This window comes from Elephantulus edwardii, unplaced genomic scaffold (assembly GCF_000299155.1).
Source record: "Elephantulus edwardii isolate Elephantulus edwardi_28Jun2011 unplaced genomic scaffold, EleEdw1.0 scaffold00433, whole genome shotgun sequence".
In the NCBI taxonomy this organism is placed as follows: Eukaryota; Metazoa; Chordata; class Mammalia; order Macroscelidea; family Macroscelididae; genus Elephantulus; species Elephantulus edwardii.
This window is the reverse complement of record NW_006400183.1, coordinates 396,558-411,498: the sequence shown is the minus strand read 5'-3', so window position 1 is coordinate 411,498 and position 14,941 is coordinate 396,558. Positions and strand designations below refer to the sequence as shown.

The window sequence follows — 14,941 nt, the reverse complement described above, 5'->3', positions numbered from 1 at the left end:
ATATGTTATTTCATTAAATTCTTCTGTATCTGCCAATTCCTTTCTATACGATGACTCAGTATATTCCTTCCATCTTCTTTTAATACTTCCTGGATCATTTAATATTCTGCCTAAAGCATCCTTGATTATAGCAACTCTAGGTTCGAATTTGTTCTTCAGTTCCTTGAACTTAAATATGACAAAAACGGCATAATGCTAATATGAAAAAGCAGTCAGACAGAGCTACAACACCTAAAATAGCCAACATAGGTCTGAAAAGGACTCCATTTTTTCATAGTGATAGGGAATGGCAGAGGAAATACTGATATGGTCAATCAGAACTGTTTTTGACACAGACTGTGGTAATATAATAATAAAAACAGACTCTCAAGGAATGTGGCAAAATAGACTCTCAAAAGACGAGATGGCCAGAAATTATCATATATCTATTAGAAGGAATGCACCATTCACTATGTAAACCCCACTCTTTCCTGGAAAATAATATATAAATCCTTTTATAAGATAAAGATGAGGTCAGTCTGTCCTGACCATTCATAGTCTGTTGTTGTTGTTGTTGTTTATTGCCGTCAGGTTGAGCATGACTCAGCAACCCCATGAACAAAAGGCCTGCAGCCTTTCTGTAATTATTGTCGTTTTTCCAAGTTCATAGAGTTTTCAGAGGTTTAGGAAGTGGATGCCACTCCTGCTTCCAAACTTGAATCAATCTGGGAGCTCCACCAAACACCACCCACAATGGGTAGCCATAAAGGTGTTTGGCACACCTATGGCACAGTTGTTCCATTATGGCATTTCATTCAGTGTCAAGCAAATGGCACAAAATTCAGTTTCACAGCAAACCCAGATTATCTCATCACCCCAAATTGGCCTCATCACCCCAAACTGGCCAGAGTGCTGTATGACTTAAAAAGAATGTTCCTATCTACAACCAGGAGAAGATAAAATAGATGAATGGGACCTTCTAAGAATCAAATCCCTATGCACATCCAAAAACTTCTCCAACAGGGTAAAAAGGGAAGCCACAGACTGGGAAAAAGTATTTGGTAATGACATGTCTGATAAGGGACTTATACCTAGAATTTATAAAATACTTGAGCATCACAACAAGATAAAGGTAAATAATCCAATAGAAAAAATGGGCACAGGATATGAACATACACTTTACCAAAGAAGACATTCAGATGGCCAACAAAGCACATGAAGAAGCGTTCAAAATACCTAGCTCTAAGAGAGATGCAAATCAGAACAACTCTGAGATATCATCTCACCCCAGTCAGAATAGCACAATTTAACAGAACAGCAAACAACAAATGCTGGCGAGGTTGTGGAGAAACTGGAACCCTTATTCACAGTTGGTGGGAGTGTAAAATGGTGCAACCACTGTGGAAGGCTGTATGGCACTTTCTCAAAAAGTTGCAAATAGAGATACCGTTTGACCCAGCAATTCCACTGCTGGGAATATATCCCAAAGAGACCATAACTGACATCCACGCAGATATATGAACACCCATGTTTATTGCAGCTCTGTTCACAGCAGCAAGGAGTTGGAAACAACCCAGGTGCCCATCAACAAACGAATGGATAGAGAAGCTGTGGTATATTCACACAATGGAATACTATGCTGCATTGAAAAACAAGGAACTCATGCAATATTATTCAAAATGGGTGAGCCTGGAGGACAGTATGCTGAGTGAAATATCTCAGTCGCAAAAGGACAAATATTGCATGGTGCCACTGTTGTAAAATGGGACTGATATCAGGGTTGGGGTAAGAATGAGAAAAACTGGATAAATTGTGTGTACTGCACTGAAACAGATGAGGGAGTGAATAATTTAAAAGCGATGTATGATAGGGTCTTGTGGTTATCACAAGAGTCCACAATTAAGGTTGCATAGTGGAATGTACTTGGGACGGTGTGAGGGGTGCGGGGGGGACTGTGTACCAGGGAAGGAGTGTTTCTTTTACTTTTGAAAGAGGAGAGAACTGGGAGCAGGGGGTGGGGTGGGCAGGGAGAGAAGTCCAGCAATGGATGAATGGAAATCCAAAATCTCTGTAAATGCTCATTAAAATTATTAAAAACAAACAGAAAAAAAGAATGTTCCTCCAAAATATAGTAACAAGGGATTAAAATATAAACCCTCAGGTCCAACTTTTAAATATAAGGGTCCCCAAGGAGGTCTTATTGACTCTAAACAAGAAGCTTAAATAAAAACAACCAAACAATCCACACAGATCTTCAACCAAAATAAAAGTACTATCTTACAGTCTCCAGCTGCTTCATCCATCTCTAAAATGGAGACAAGGGCTTTGGCGTTATATGTTGTTAAGTGCCATCTGGTTGTTGTCTGTGCTGTTGAATCTCTTGTGACTCATAGTGACCCCATGTGCAAGAGCTCTAAACCCTGCTCTATGCTGTGCCAACCTCCCAAGACTATGGCCTGGATCAGGAGCACCAGACTGGCATTGTTGCTCATCAGTACTCTGGAGAGGTCCTTGACAGCTGACTTTCCCAATGCAATTCATCTCTTGATTTCCTGGCTGCTGGTACCAAGAGTGTTGATTGTGGAAGCAAGTAAACTAAAACTGTTAATATCTCAATCTCTTCACCATCCATCCTGATGCCCCTTTGTCTTCTTGATATTGAGCCTCAATCCATATTGAAGGACGCAGTCTTTGACCTTCTGCAGAAAGTGTTTCAGGTCCTCTTCAGTTTCAGCAGGCAGAGTTGTGTCATCTTCATAACGCAGGTTGTTAATGACTCTTCCACCAATCTTGATGACACATTTCTCCTCATACAGCCCAACATTCCAGATCTTTTCTGCTTACAGATTGAAAAGGTATGGAGACAGAATACATCCCTGACAGACACCCTTCCAATTTTGAACCATGCAGTGTCTCCTTGCTCTGTTCTGATGACAGCATGTTGGTTCAAGTATAGGTTTCGCATAAGCACAATCAAATGTCCTGGGATTCCCATTCTTCTCAGAGTCAGCCACAGTTTGTTGTGATCCACACAAAAGTCAAAAGCCTTTGCATAGTCAATGAGACAGCCATTTCTCTTGTACTCTCTGCTTTCTGCCAAGATCTGACATTAGCTATAAAAAGCCTAGTACCATGGTTTCTTCTAAATCCAGCCTGCACATCTGCCAGTTCTTAGTTGACGTGTTGCTCCAGTCGTTTTTGGGTAATTTTCAGCAGAATCTTGCTTGCATATAATATTAATGATATTGTTAGATAATTTACACACTATGTCGGGTCACCCTTTTTTGGAATGGGAACAAATATCGATCTCTTCCAGTCAGTTGGCCAGGTGGCTGTCCTCCAGATTCCTTGGCACAACTTAGTTAGCACATCCAAGATAGTGTCTGTTTGTTGAACTATGTCAATTGGTATGCCGTCAACTCCCGGAGCCTTGTTTTTTGCCAGTTCTTTCAGAGCAGCTTGAAGTTCCTTCTTACAGTCTCTTGCTTACACATTGTTTCATGAAAGTCTTCTCTGCTCAATAACTGCTGTGAAAACCAAGCTAGGTGCTTATTGTAGAACAGACCACCAACTATTCATATACAGGTTCAAGCTGAAGTTGAAGAAAATTAAAACCACAAGAACCAAAATTTGGCCTTAAGTCTATCCCACTCAAATTTCAAAACCATCTCAGGAACAGGTTTGAGGCCTTGAACACCAATGAACGAAGACCAAATGAGCTGTAGGAGATAAAGAATATCGTCCATGAAGAATGCAAAAGATCATTACAAAGGCAGAAGAGGAAGGAAAGATCAAGGTGGATGTCAAATGACATCCATTCTGGCTGACACAGAAGAATTTCATGAAACAACATATGAGCCATCTAGTACCAACCTTATAAACAAAAGAACTATTGTCGTTCTTCTATGTTTATAGAGTTTCCACAGGTTTATTTATGAATGTCTTAATAAATGTCAGTTTCTTTCTCTTGCTCTCACCTGGTATTCGTGACTTTCTTGTATATCCGAGTCAGAACTTTCTAGTTCTTACTCAAAGAGGCCCCTGGACCTCTTATGAAATCATCTCCTTCACAATAGCCCCTGCTTTTATTTTTAAAGTACATGACCAGTGAACATATTTTTTACCAAGATAACTAGCTCTGCAATATTCTGAGGTGCCCCACTCGGGATGTGCAAGACACACATGGAACCAGTTCATACAGGGACACAGGAAACTAAGGCTAATGGAAATTCTTAATAAATTAATCTTATCAGGCCACTTCAAATGTTAACTAATCAAAAGTACCCCCCACAACTCTGTACAATTCTACAAAGTTTGACAGCTTGCATTTATGCTTTTCCTCTGTCCTCTGACCATTTTGAACTTTCATTTTGGGGCTTCTTGATCTGCAAAACCTTTGAAGGAAATGCTTCCTTTATGGAAATAGTATCATTTTAAACACTAATTATTGTTAAATAAAAGTGATAGGTATGGGAGTTCAATATACTACATTAATTTTATGTATTTTGAGAGTTTTTATTATACTAAAATGATTTTTGTATTTTATTTTGACTTGGAAGTTTACAAATCATACTGATTTTCATTCAATAATTTAAACACATTGTTTTATAACATTAATTACAATTGATTAATGTAATTAATTACAGACCTGATCAACTAATTATAATTGATTAATGTAGTTAATTACAATGTTGATCAACTAACTCCTCTTGTATATTGCTTTTCTCTTCATCCAAGTTTATTAATGTCTATTATCTACTTTTACTCCCTTCTCCCTTTCTTCTCATCCCTGGTACCCATTCAAGTCCTTGTTATTATGTGCTTTTGAGGCAGAAATGAGTCATAGGTGATCATCCAGGGGATTTTCAGACTCCATAAATTACATGAGAGGAGACTGCCCATCTTTCTCCCAAGGAACACCTGGTGGGTGAAAGGGCAGGCACCTTTGGGTTGGCAGCACAACTCCATACCACATACCTTTCCTTAGTCTTTTTAAATAATGGTCTTATACAATATATGTCCTTTTGTGGATGACTTGTGTCACTGAGCATAATTTCCTCTAGATGTATTCCTATTATGCAGCTTTTCACGAATAATTTATCAGTCTTGAGTGTTGTTCGGGGAGCTCTGTGGCCTAGTGAGTAAGGGTACATAAACCATTGTTTCTGTAACTGTTCCTCCAATGACGGGCGCTCAGTCTCTTTGCTGTAGTAAATAATGCTGCAATAAAACGATGTGCTTCTATTAGTTAATGTCACAGTTCTTAAGTTTTTAGCTCTAGTGATGGCATAGTGGTAAGAAGCGGCACTGCAATCCTAAAGGCATGTGGTTGGAACCTATTAGCTGCTCCAGGGAAAGATAGGCAATCTCCTCCCATGTGATTAACTGCTTTTGAAAAGCCACTGGAAGGTCAGTTATGAGTTTGTTCTGACTGGATGGCACACAAAATCAACAACATATCTATACCTAGACCAAGAAGCTGTTGTTCCAATAGGAAATATTACACGGTTTAAAATCAGGAAGGGTGTGTGCCAGGAATGTATCCCCCCAGCAAGGGGAGTTTTGTAGGACCTCCCACTCGTAACTGAGGCTGTGGGCTCATGGGTATGCAGGAAGAAGGGAGAAGGCGCCTGCGGCCAAGCCTACGCAGAATTCCCAGGCCCGCCAGACCCCCGGGGCACCTGCCTGAAATCTCATGGGAGCCCGGTAGGTACTGGCGGCTCATCAATTTCTAAAGGTACTTCATTCCTGGGCGCGACATCATCCTGACAACAGATACGTCATAAAGACCTGAAGTGCGCCTGCCTTTAGCCCAGCCGCTCACTCCTCCACCCACTTTCTTAGAGACCCTCTAGGGATTTACAGACCCTCTAGGAACTCGGAGTTGGTTGTGTCTTGGTAACTGCCTATGTTACACAAAGTTGGGACCTTATAATCCAACCGGACTAGGTGCAAGGGGCGAGAGTATGAGATCTCAGCGAGGGATTTCTTCAAGGAATGGCTCTAGGCACTTGGGCGTCTGATGGTGGTAAGATGTAAAGACCATTGTTAGGCCTGGAAGGGACACCATAATTCTTCTAGTTCTAATACACCCGTCTTTTCCTTCCTATGGTTGCTTTGGTACCACAAAGGGATAATGGTTCCCTTTGTGATGGGAACAAGAATATTAAGTTTATGCGTTAGTCTTCAGAAATCTCGGTCTTGAAAGAGATGTGGACATGCAGGCCTGCATGCAAAATTAAAGAAATGTTCGTGTATAGATTAGAATACTGTCTGTAACATGATAAATGACGCTTAGCTGCTGAACTGGAGGTCTTTTGAAACTCATTCCTTGGGAGAAAGATGGGACAGTCAGCTTTCCTACAAGTTACAGCCTTGGAAGCCTGTTGGATAGTTCCACTCTGTTGTACATGGTCACTATGAATAAGAATCAAATACACTTATTAGGCAGAGAAGTGGCAGAGAAGAGAGGGGGGGAAATCTGAAGGAGCAGAAGTAAGGGTTTGCTGTGTTAAAGAAGATAGAGAAAGGGGGGTGAGAAAATGCGGGGAGAAACTAGCCTGTTCAAACAATGGGGCAGATCAACATGGCTGGAGAGCAAAATTAGGGCAGTGGTACACCAGCTCATCTGGTTTTGGATTCACTGATTAGCATTAGATTTACATCTAGAAAAGCCATTGCGGCAGCAATTGGGAGGATGGATTAGAAGAAAAACTGCAATAATGGAGAACAACTTGAAAACTATTTTGAGAATCCACATAGTGGACTTGATGACCCATAATAAAAATATACTCAAGGTCATATTTAGTGGTTGACACTACATTTGAAAAATAATCATATTAACAGCTTTTCCTTGAATGCATAATATACTTCAAGATAGATCTTGACTTTCCTCTTCTATTTTGTCATTCCTGGCACAGTAGACTTTATGATTTTCCAATTCAAAATGGTCAGTATTCAGCTATTTGAAATACTATTGATGCATAGGATACTGGTCTTTATGTGTTCCATTTAATATTGACAACCTCCAATTTTCCTAGATTTATATTTTATACATTGTTCTGATTAGTAATGGATGTTTAGTCATTTGTCCTTCTTTTGAGCCATGTAAAATACCTCGGCAAATGAAGAACTTCTATTGGCTGAAAGCATTGCTCAATCCATATCATTAAGGCAGATTCTAGTTTGAAAAACCAGTGTTTCTTCTTTTGTATTTGAGCAACTTCCAACCTGAGTGTCTTATCTTCTGGCAGGTTATTAGATAAAGTTATTATTCATCAGGTTTTCAAGGGCCCTGTTTCTTAGTTTATCGTGGCCTGGAGCTCTGCTATAATCTGTCTCCTATGGGTATTTCAAATACTGGTGGCATCATGTCACTTTTATTTGAAATACTGGTGGTACTTGAAATATTGGTGGTATAGATTTCAGCATCACAATAATAAGCAAGCCACCACAATCAAACAAACTGACAGATGAGTGGTGGCATACCACTCTAAACAGTCTAAATTCTTCGGTAAATTTTAGGTACTATCTACTTTTCCTCTTTGCCCCAGCTCCAATATACCTACTTGCAGTTTTCTAAAACAGTTTTATTATCACTCTGTCACATTATATCTATCAACCAGGGTCCATTTCCTCTTTGCTAGCCAACTTCTACTCTTCCACTGAGCTAGCTCTGCTATTGCCTAGTCAAGGAATCTACCTTTTTTTTTTAATCTATCTTTGGCTCTCCATACTCTACTCCAAAGATACTTGTCTGTGCTAACTTTGTCTTTTTCTCCTCAAGGCCCTTACCATCTATATTGTAATTGTTTATCTGTCTTTTACCATTATACTGTACAGTGTCTGTTATCTGGTTTATTCCAATTTTTCCTGACATTTGAGAGTCTGGTACACATTTGCCACTAAATAAATATTGATTTTGTTAATATGCTAACTTCTGAATAAAAACCACCCGTTTGCAAAATTAAGAGGATAAAGTTATGGTAAAATTGCTTTAAAATTACTAGGCCTTTATAATATATATGTTGTGAACAATGTGAACATTACTGTAAGGGGTTTTTATGAATACTGAAATCTCATCAGGTAATATGGCTTTCGAGATCTCTCATTGCCGTTCAGTCAGAACAAACTCATGGCTGACCTTCTAGCAGGTTTTGAAGGTGCAATCCCATGGGAGAAAATAGCCCATCTTTCACTCAAGCATCTGGAGGATTCAAACCACCAGAGAAGTGTAGCCTTTGAGTTAGGAGCCAACTCCCTATAGACTGTGTTAATATGATTTTAGGGCTCAGGAAAGGGATACATGAAGAAATCATCTTTCAGCCTTAAGGATTCATCAGCCAATGGACCATAGAGAGGCATCTCTAAGGGCAGTGGGTGTGATAAACTGAATATGGCATTTATGTTCAGCTCTCTACATATCTGAAAAGTCCAGGGCACCAACAAAAAAAGTGAATCCAACTCCTGAGATGTGCTCTTTACTAGAGAGGAGAACCAGGTTCCATGAACTCCTAGATGTATAGGGTATCCTGCCAGGACACAGAGCTTGCTTTCTACCTCCACCATTCAGAATTGGCTAATGTTAGAAGCGAAGACTTGTCTGCAGAGAAAGGGCTAAGTGGGTTGGTTACAAACTATGCCACAGAAATCGGAAATACATCACAATGCCCAAATATGTCTCTGCTGGCTTTTCTGTGTCCTCTCTAGGTAGCACGGAGGACCCAGCAATCCGGTTGATTTGTATTTGGCTCACGTTAGTATCCTCACAACTGTAGAACCTTCTTGGAACCACTCAAACTCATGTGTGGATGGTTGACCGAGGCTTGCAACCTCTCGTGCCATCAACCACTTACACAGGGCTGATACCTCTTATCTCCCTCACTGTGAATACAGAGCAGCACCAAGCTGCCCTAGGATCTCCTGAGCCCCCGAGTCTTCCAGAGTCTGGCCTTTAGATTATCTACATCAGACTTCAGGGAGATTCATCACTTTAATTCCTAACAGAAACTTAAAGAACTGCTTCGTATCTTAACTGTTAAGAATCATTTAACTTTTCAAGATCTGCAACCCAATAGAAGGGACTACAACCACATCCCAGGGATATAGGCACAGGTACATAGAGAATTGTTGATCCCGCCTGGAATTGGGCTAGTCTTTCAGAAGATCAAAGGTTCTCAAAGGGAGGTGGGAGGGAGTTCTCCTAGCTGTTCTTATTTGTAAAACACCTCGCATCCACGTTCACCTGTCCTAGTCAGTACTACCTCCAAGTTCATAAATGATAAACTGTGCCTGAAGAAAGCAGCAAAAGAGGGGCAAATGATAGTTTGTTCTTTGTTTTAAATGCTTAAATCCATTTCCTAATCACCAGCAGTTTGGGGCTTGTAGATCTCTTTCTGCCCATTGTTAAGAGAAAACCAGGAGAATGCAATGGTAGTGTGGTAAGACTACAATGTCACTGGCCTTGTGAAAGATGTTGAGATAACAAAAACAGAGTCTTTGGTACCATGAAGTGAGAAAGGGGTTCTGGTTCCACATGTGGATTCAATGTATTAACTTATGAAGCTATTCAGCTCAATGCCTGGATACCACTCATTGCACTGCTGGCTTAAAATGGCTCATCACCCTTGCATTATCCCTTCAAGATGCTATTCAGTGCCCTCTGTTCCCACTTTCCTCTACAATGTAAGTCTGGAAATTCCAAATTGTTTTCCATCTATTCTTCAAGAAAGTTCTGTGCTTCCATCCTACCATCCCTCTCACCTAAATTTCTAATAACCTCTTAAAAGGTTTTTTATATGTTCTATCTTAGCTTTCACAAGGAAATACTGCCTTTTTCCTCTTTCATCTTATAGCTCCTTAGTTTGGAAAAAACCAAAAACCCAAAAGCCTATTATAAGAGTTCTACGTAATGTCCAGAATACCAAAAGAATATCAGGAGAATGTCTGTCTGTGTTTTATTGACTATGTAAAGGCATCTGACTGTGTAGATCATAACAAATTATGGCTAAGATTGAGAAGAATGGAAATCCCAGAACACTTAACTGTGCTAATACAAAATCTATTCCTAGATCAAGAAGCTGTTCTCCAAATGGAGTAGGAGAACACTGCATGGTTTAAAATCAGGAAGAGTGTGCATCAAGGTTGTATCCTTTCTCTGTATCTATTTAATCTGTGTGCTGAGCAAATAATTTGAGGAGCTTGACTCTGTGAAGAAGAATATAGGATCAGGATTTGAGGAAGACTCGCAGATGACACAACTTTGCTTGCTCAAAGTGAGGAGGATATGAAATGCTTGCTGCAGAAGATCAAGGACTACAGCCTTCTGTATGGATTACATCTCAACATCAAGAAAACAAAGGTCCTCACCACAGGTCCAACAGTCAACATTATGATAGATGGAGAAAGGATTGAAGCTATCAATGATATTACCTTCCTTGGATCAACAATCAATACCCTTGGTAACAGCAGTTAGGAAATCAGGAGATACATACATTGTATTGGACAAATATGCTGTCAGGGACCTCTCCTGCTGATAAGCAATGATGTTCATTTGAAGACTAAGTTGCACCTAATTCAGGCCGTAGTCTTCTCAATCATCTGCTATGTACCAGAGAGCTAGACAATGAAATAGAATGATAGAAGAAGAAGTGAAGCCTTTGAGTTGGGTGTTGGAGAAGAGTGTTGAATATCCCATGGGCTGCCAAAAGAACAAACAGATATATCTTGGAGACAGCCAGCGTGCTCCTTGGAGGCAAAGATGATAAAGCTTTGTCTTTCATACTTTGGACATGTAGCTAGGCAAGGCTATTCAATGGAAAGGTATATAATACTTCAAAGGATGGAAGATCAGCAAAGGAGAGGAAGACCACCAGTGAGATGGACAGACACAGTGCCTTCAGCAATGTGTGTCAGAAATAATGAGAATGGCACTGGATAAGATAGGTTTCAGGTTGGTTGTTCATAGAATTGCTGAGTTGTATTTGACTTGACTGTACCTAACAACAAGTGCTACTTTTGCTTTTACTAGTTATGTGATTTGGGATCATTCCCAGAACCTCCATTTGCTAATTTGTCAAATAAGGTAATTGACTGTCAAAGTTTTCTTATAGTTCTTCTATTATTCTTATCTACTCTTGTATTCTGAAAGCAGGAGTGGCATCCACTTCCAAAATGGCTTGCCTCCGGAAACTCTATGTACGAACAGTGCTCAGGCTGTTTGTTCACAGGGTCGCTATGAGTCATCTACGACTTGACGGCATTAAACAATAACAACAACTCTTGTATTTGGTCTGCTAGAATGTCTTCTTTGTAGGCTTTCCTTTTTGTCTCCTGGGCCTTTGTAAACAGTCATGTGAGGATGCATGTCCTTGAAGATAATCAATAGAAAATGATGACAAGTGTGGAGGTTATAAAAAACAATCAGTATGAAAAACTGATCATACAATCTTCTCTATACATTTGAATATGTTTGAAATTTTCCATAACAAAATGTTAAAAAAAGGAAAATTAAAAATGCTTATTATACACCACAGAAAGAATGGGAAAAGGTAGTATTTTCAAGACAAAGATAGGAAGTAAGATATCAGATTTTATTCACATTTGTTTCTCCACAAATATTTGTTGTGAAGTCACTGAGCTGCTAATAACATGTGTTTGCTTGAATTACTTGATCTTTAACTAAATGCTGAGTAACTAAAAATCTAAAGAAATAGATTTATATTAATCTGCTCTTTTGTAGAATAAAAGGTATATTAACATATCTTATGAGATAAGAAAGAAATTAGGTAATGTACATTAGAAATAAGGTAATTTATATTAGACTAGAAATATCATTATTCATTTTTAAATATTCCATGAACTGCTCTTGACATTCTATTTCAAACTCAGGCTTCAAACTGCTTTTAAACATTTATAAAAACCCCATTTAATATGTTTAAGAGTGTTTGAAAATTAGGATGAAGAACAGTTTTCCTGAAGTGTACCTAGAAAACTTCTTGCACGGGTGTGTGTGTGGCTAGATCTACAGTATACATCATGATGAAGGTGAAGTGAAACAAGAAGTTAATATTAGTATGGTAAAGCCATAGATGTTATTGACCACAGAAAACTTTACAGATGTTATTTAAGATATTTACTTCTCTCAGAACAAGAATAAAGGCATGTTCACTAGCTTTTCCTGGAGCTTTCCAAACTTTAAGATTAAAGTATTAACTATTCTCTCACTATTCTCTTAGAGGTAGGAGAAAGATAGGTAGTCTCTTCTTGTGCAACTTATAGCCCACTGCAGGGTCTGTTATGAATTGGTTCTAACTCAATAGCAATGAGCTGAGTTTGAATTTCTCTCTTAGGGACAAAAAAGAAGTAATCCCTGAGCTACTTTGCCTAGTGGTCTCATATCAGGAAATTCTGTCCTACCTGCTCCAAGAAGTTATCTGGATTGAGCTACAGGGTGGATTTTCCGATGCTGGATGAGGTTACAGTGATAAATGAAGTTTTTGCCACATTCTTCACATTCATAAGGTCTCTCTCCAGTGTGAATTCTCTGATGCTTAATAAGGACTGACCGCCGACTAAAACTTTTATTGCACTGATTGCACTGGTAGGGTTTTTCCCCAGTGTGGATTCTGAGGTGATGGAAAAGCCCAGCATTCTGGCTGAAGGCTTTGCCACAAATGCTACACCGGTAGCGCTTCTCCCCTGTGTGGAGTCTCTGATGCTGAAAAAGGCCTGACCGTTGGCTGAAGGCCCGCCCACACTCATCACATTCATAGGGCTTCTCGCCTGTATGAGTTCTGTGGTGCTCAATAAGGATGGAGTTCTGGGTGAAGCTTTTTCCACATTCACTACAGATAAAGGGTCTCTCCACTGAAGAGCTAATTCGCTGTTTTTCCAACCTTCCTTCATTGTCATAGGTGTCTCCACATTCAGGAACTTGAGAAATATCACCATTTCGTTTTCCAGATAGTTCCACAAGACACTTCATATCTTTAGAAATCTCCCTCTTTGGAGCTAATTCCACATTCCAAGTACCACCTAGTACATCTGAAATAGTAAATGATAGTACCTGGTTAACACGAATGTTATCCTTCCAAAGACAAAAAAGGGTGGGGAAAACAGCTAGGGGAATGTGTAAAAGATGACAAGTAATTATTGTTCCTGTTTATTTTCCTCACTTTAAAGCAATCATATATGGATTTGTCTCCATTTCAGAAAGAAAGCAGGCTTTATTGAAATTGCTTGTTTAATTGCTCACTTCTTCTATCAGAATGTAAATACTATACAGACAAAAAAAATTTTAAAAGCCATAAGGACAAGAAATGTATTTTAATATTCTCACTATATCTTCAGTACTAAAAATAGTGCCCAACATATAAAAGACAAACCAACAAGACAACTGCTATCAAGTCAGTTTCAACCCATGTCAACCCGATCGGGTCGCCATGAGAATTGTTCCAAGGCTGTAAACTTACAGGATATTGCCCAGCCTTTCTTCTGAGGCACCAATGGGTGTATTCAAACCACCAAATTTTTGATTGGTAGGCAAGCAATTAACCATTTATAACATCCAGGTACTTTTTTCCTGAAGTATGTTGTTGGTTGCTGTAGAGTCAATTTTAACTCAGAATGACCCGAGATGACAGAGTAGAATAGCCTTAAAGGGTTTCCTCAGCTGAAATATCTATGGTAAATCCCTAGGTCTTTTCTCCTGTTTGGCCACTAGTGGTTTGAAATCACTGACCTTCATATTAGCCAAGTACTTTACCACTGGGCCCCCAGAGCTCCTGATAGCAGAAACGAAATAAATAAATTAAATTGCTAAACATTTAGGAAATGAATTAGGCTTTTTTATAAAATTCTAATTCTCACCAATTTCTTGAACTGGATACATCTCTTGCAAGTTACATTGAAGCTTTTCTTCTAATGCTTCCAGCTGGGATCCTGAAGGTTCCTGGGTTGCTCCAAGAGTTGTTGTCTCCTTCACACATTCTTCCAGTCCATGAGCATGGATTGGGACCTGATAGAATTAAAGGGTAGTTGGGAACATATACCAGAGAGGATACTGTAACGTGGCCTACTCAGGATCTCTGCGTATGAAAAGAAAGACTAAGAATTTGGCAAAGAAAAATCCAACATAGAAAGATTAAGAACCTACACTAGATCAAGTCAGGCATAAAGAAATCTACTTATTTCACAAATAACTCATACTTGTTCCTGTAAGTACAAACTACTGCTCCCCCTTTCCCATCACCTGCTCTCCTGGCTCATCCAGCTCTCTCTCCAAGTCTTCGAGTACCATCACTGCCTCTTCTCCACTCACAGGGTGGTGCTCCCTCACCCAGGCCTGGAGCTCCTCAGGCAGGATGGTCAGAAACTGTTCCAGTACCAGTAACTCCAGGATCTGCTCCTTGGTGTGAACCTCTGGTCTCAGCCACTGTCGGCAGAGCTCCTGGAGTCTGTGAAGAGCATCTCGGGGTCCAGGGGTCTCCTGATAGCACAACTGCCTGAAGCGTCTACGAAAGATCTCTCTGGTGTGAAGGGCCTGGTCCTTTTCTTCCTCCTTTACCATCACTGTGAGAAGTCTCTCCTGAGTCTCTGGAGTCTGAAGGACCAAGTCTGTGGCCATTTTAGGCCTAACTATTCAAAAAATAATCTGTTCTTGGTAAATACCTCTTTTCTTCTGGAAGTCCTGAGATCTAAGAAATAATTTTCAGAAAAGAAGATGTAAAAATGCTAACAGGTAGGTACTGAGACTATTTATACCAAAAATTAGTCACTTTATATAATAAAAAGAGAACATGAATGTAAGATTAACAATAAGGACTAACAAATATTGCTACAAGTTGTTATGTGTGGTTGAGTCGTCTGCAACTCAAAGCAACTCTATGTACAACAGCCCTAAACCCTGCTCTATGCTGTGCCAAACTTATTGTCTCTAACACACCTAACCCCGTTACCCCAG

At 39.6% G+C, this 14,941-nt stretch overlaps 1 protein-coding gene across 1 annotated transcript; it reads right to left on the bottom strand.

The window, feature by feature from the left end:
- Window positions 1-12,409: 12,409 nt before the first annotated feature.
- Window positions 12,410-14,605, bottom strand: ZSCAN23 (zinc finger and SCAN domain containing 23). The gene is made up of 3 exons (XM_006902641.1): window positions 14,231-14,605; window positions 13,849-13,996; window positions 12,410-13,023 (listed from the first exon to the last, which is right to left on the bottom strand). Exons 1-3 carry the CDS (start codon window positions 14,603-14,605, stop codon window positions 12,410-12,412), a joined length of 1,137 nt encoding a protein of 378 aa, XP_006902703.1.
- Window positions 14,606-14,941: the final 336 nt, after the last annotated feature.

What these genes read in the sequence shown, in the direction of transcription:
- ZSCAN23 (XM_006902641.1), bottom strand. Translation starts at nt 14,605, where the DNA reads ATGGCCACAGACTTGGTCCTTCAGACTCCAGAGACTCAGGAGAGACTT. An exon ending in TGGATGAGCCAGGAGAGCAG is followed by an intron (nt 13,997 to 14,230) that starts GTGATGGGAAAG and finishes TAATTCTATCAG; the next exon opens with GTCCCAATCCATGCTCATGG. An exon ending in GTATCCAGTTCAAGAAATTG is followed by an intron (nt 13,024 to 13,848) that starts GTGAGAATTAGA and finishes TTACTATTTCAG; the next exon opens with ATGTACTAGGTGGTACTTGG.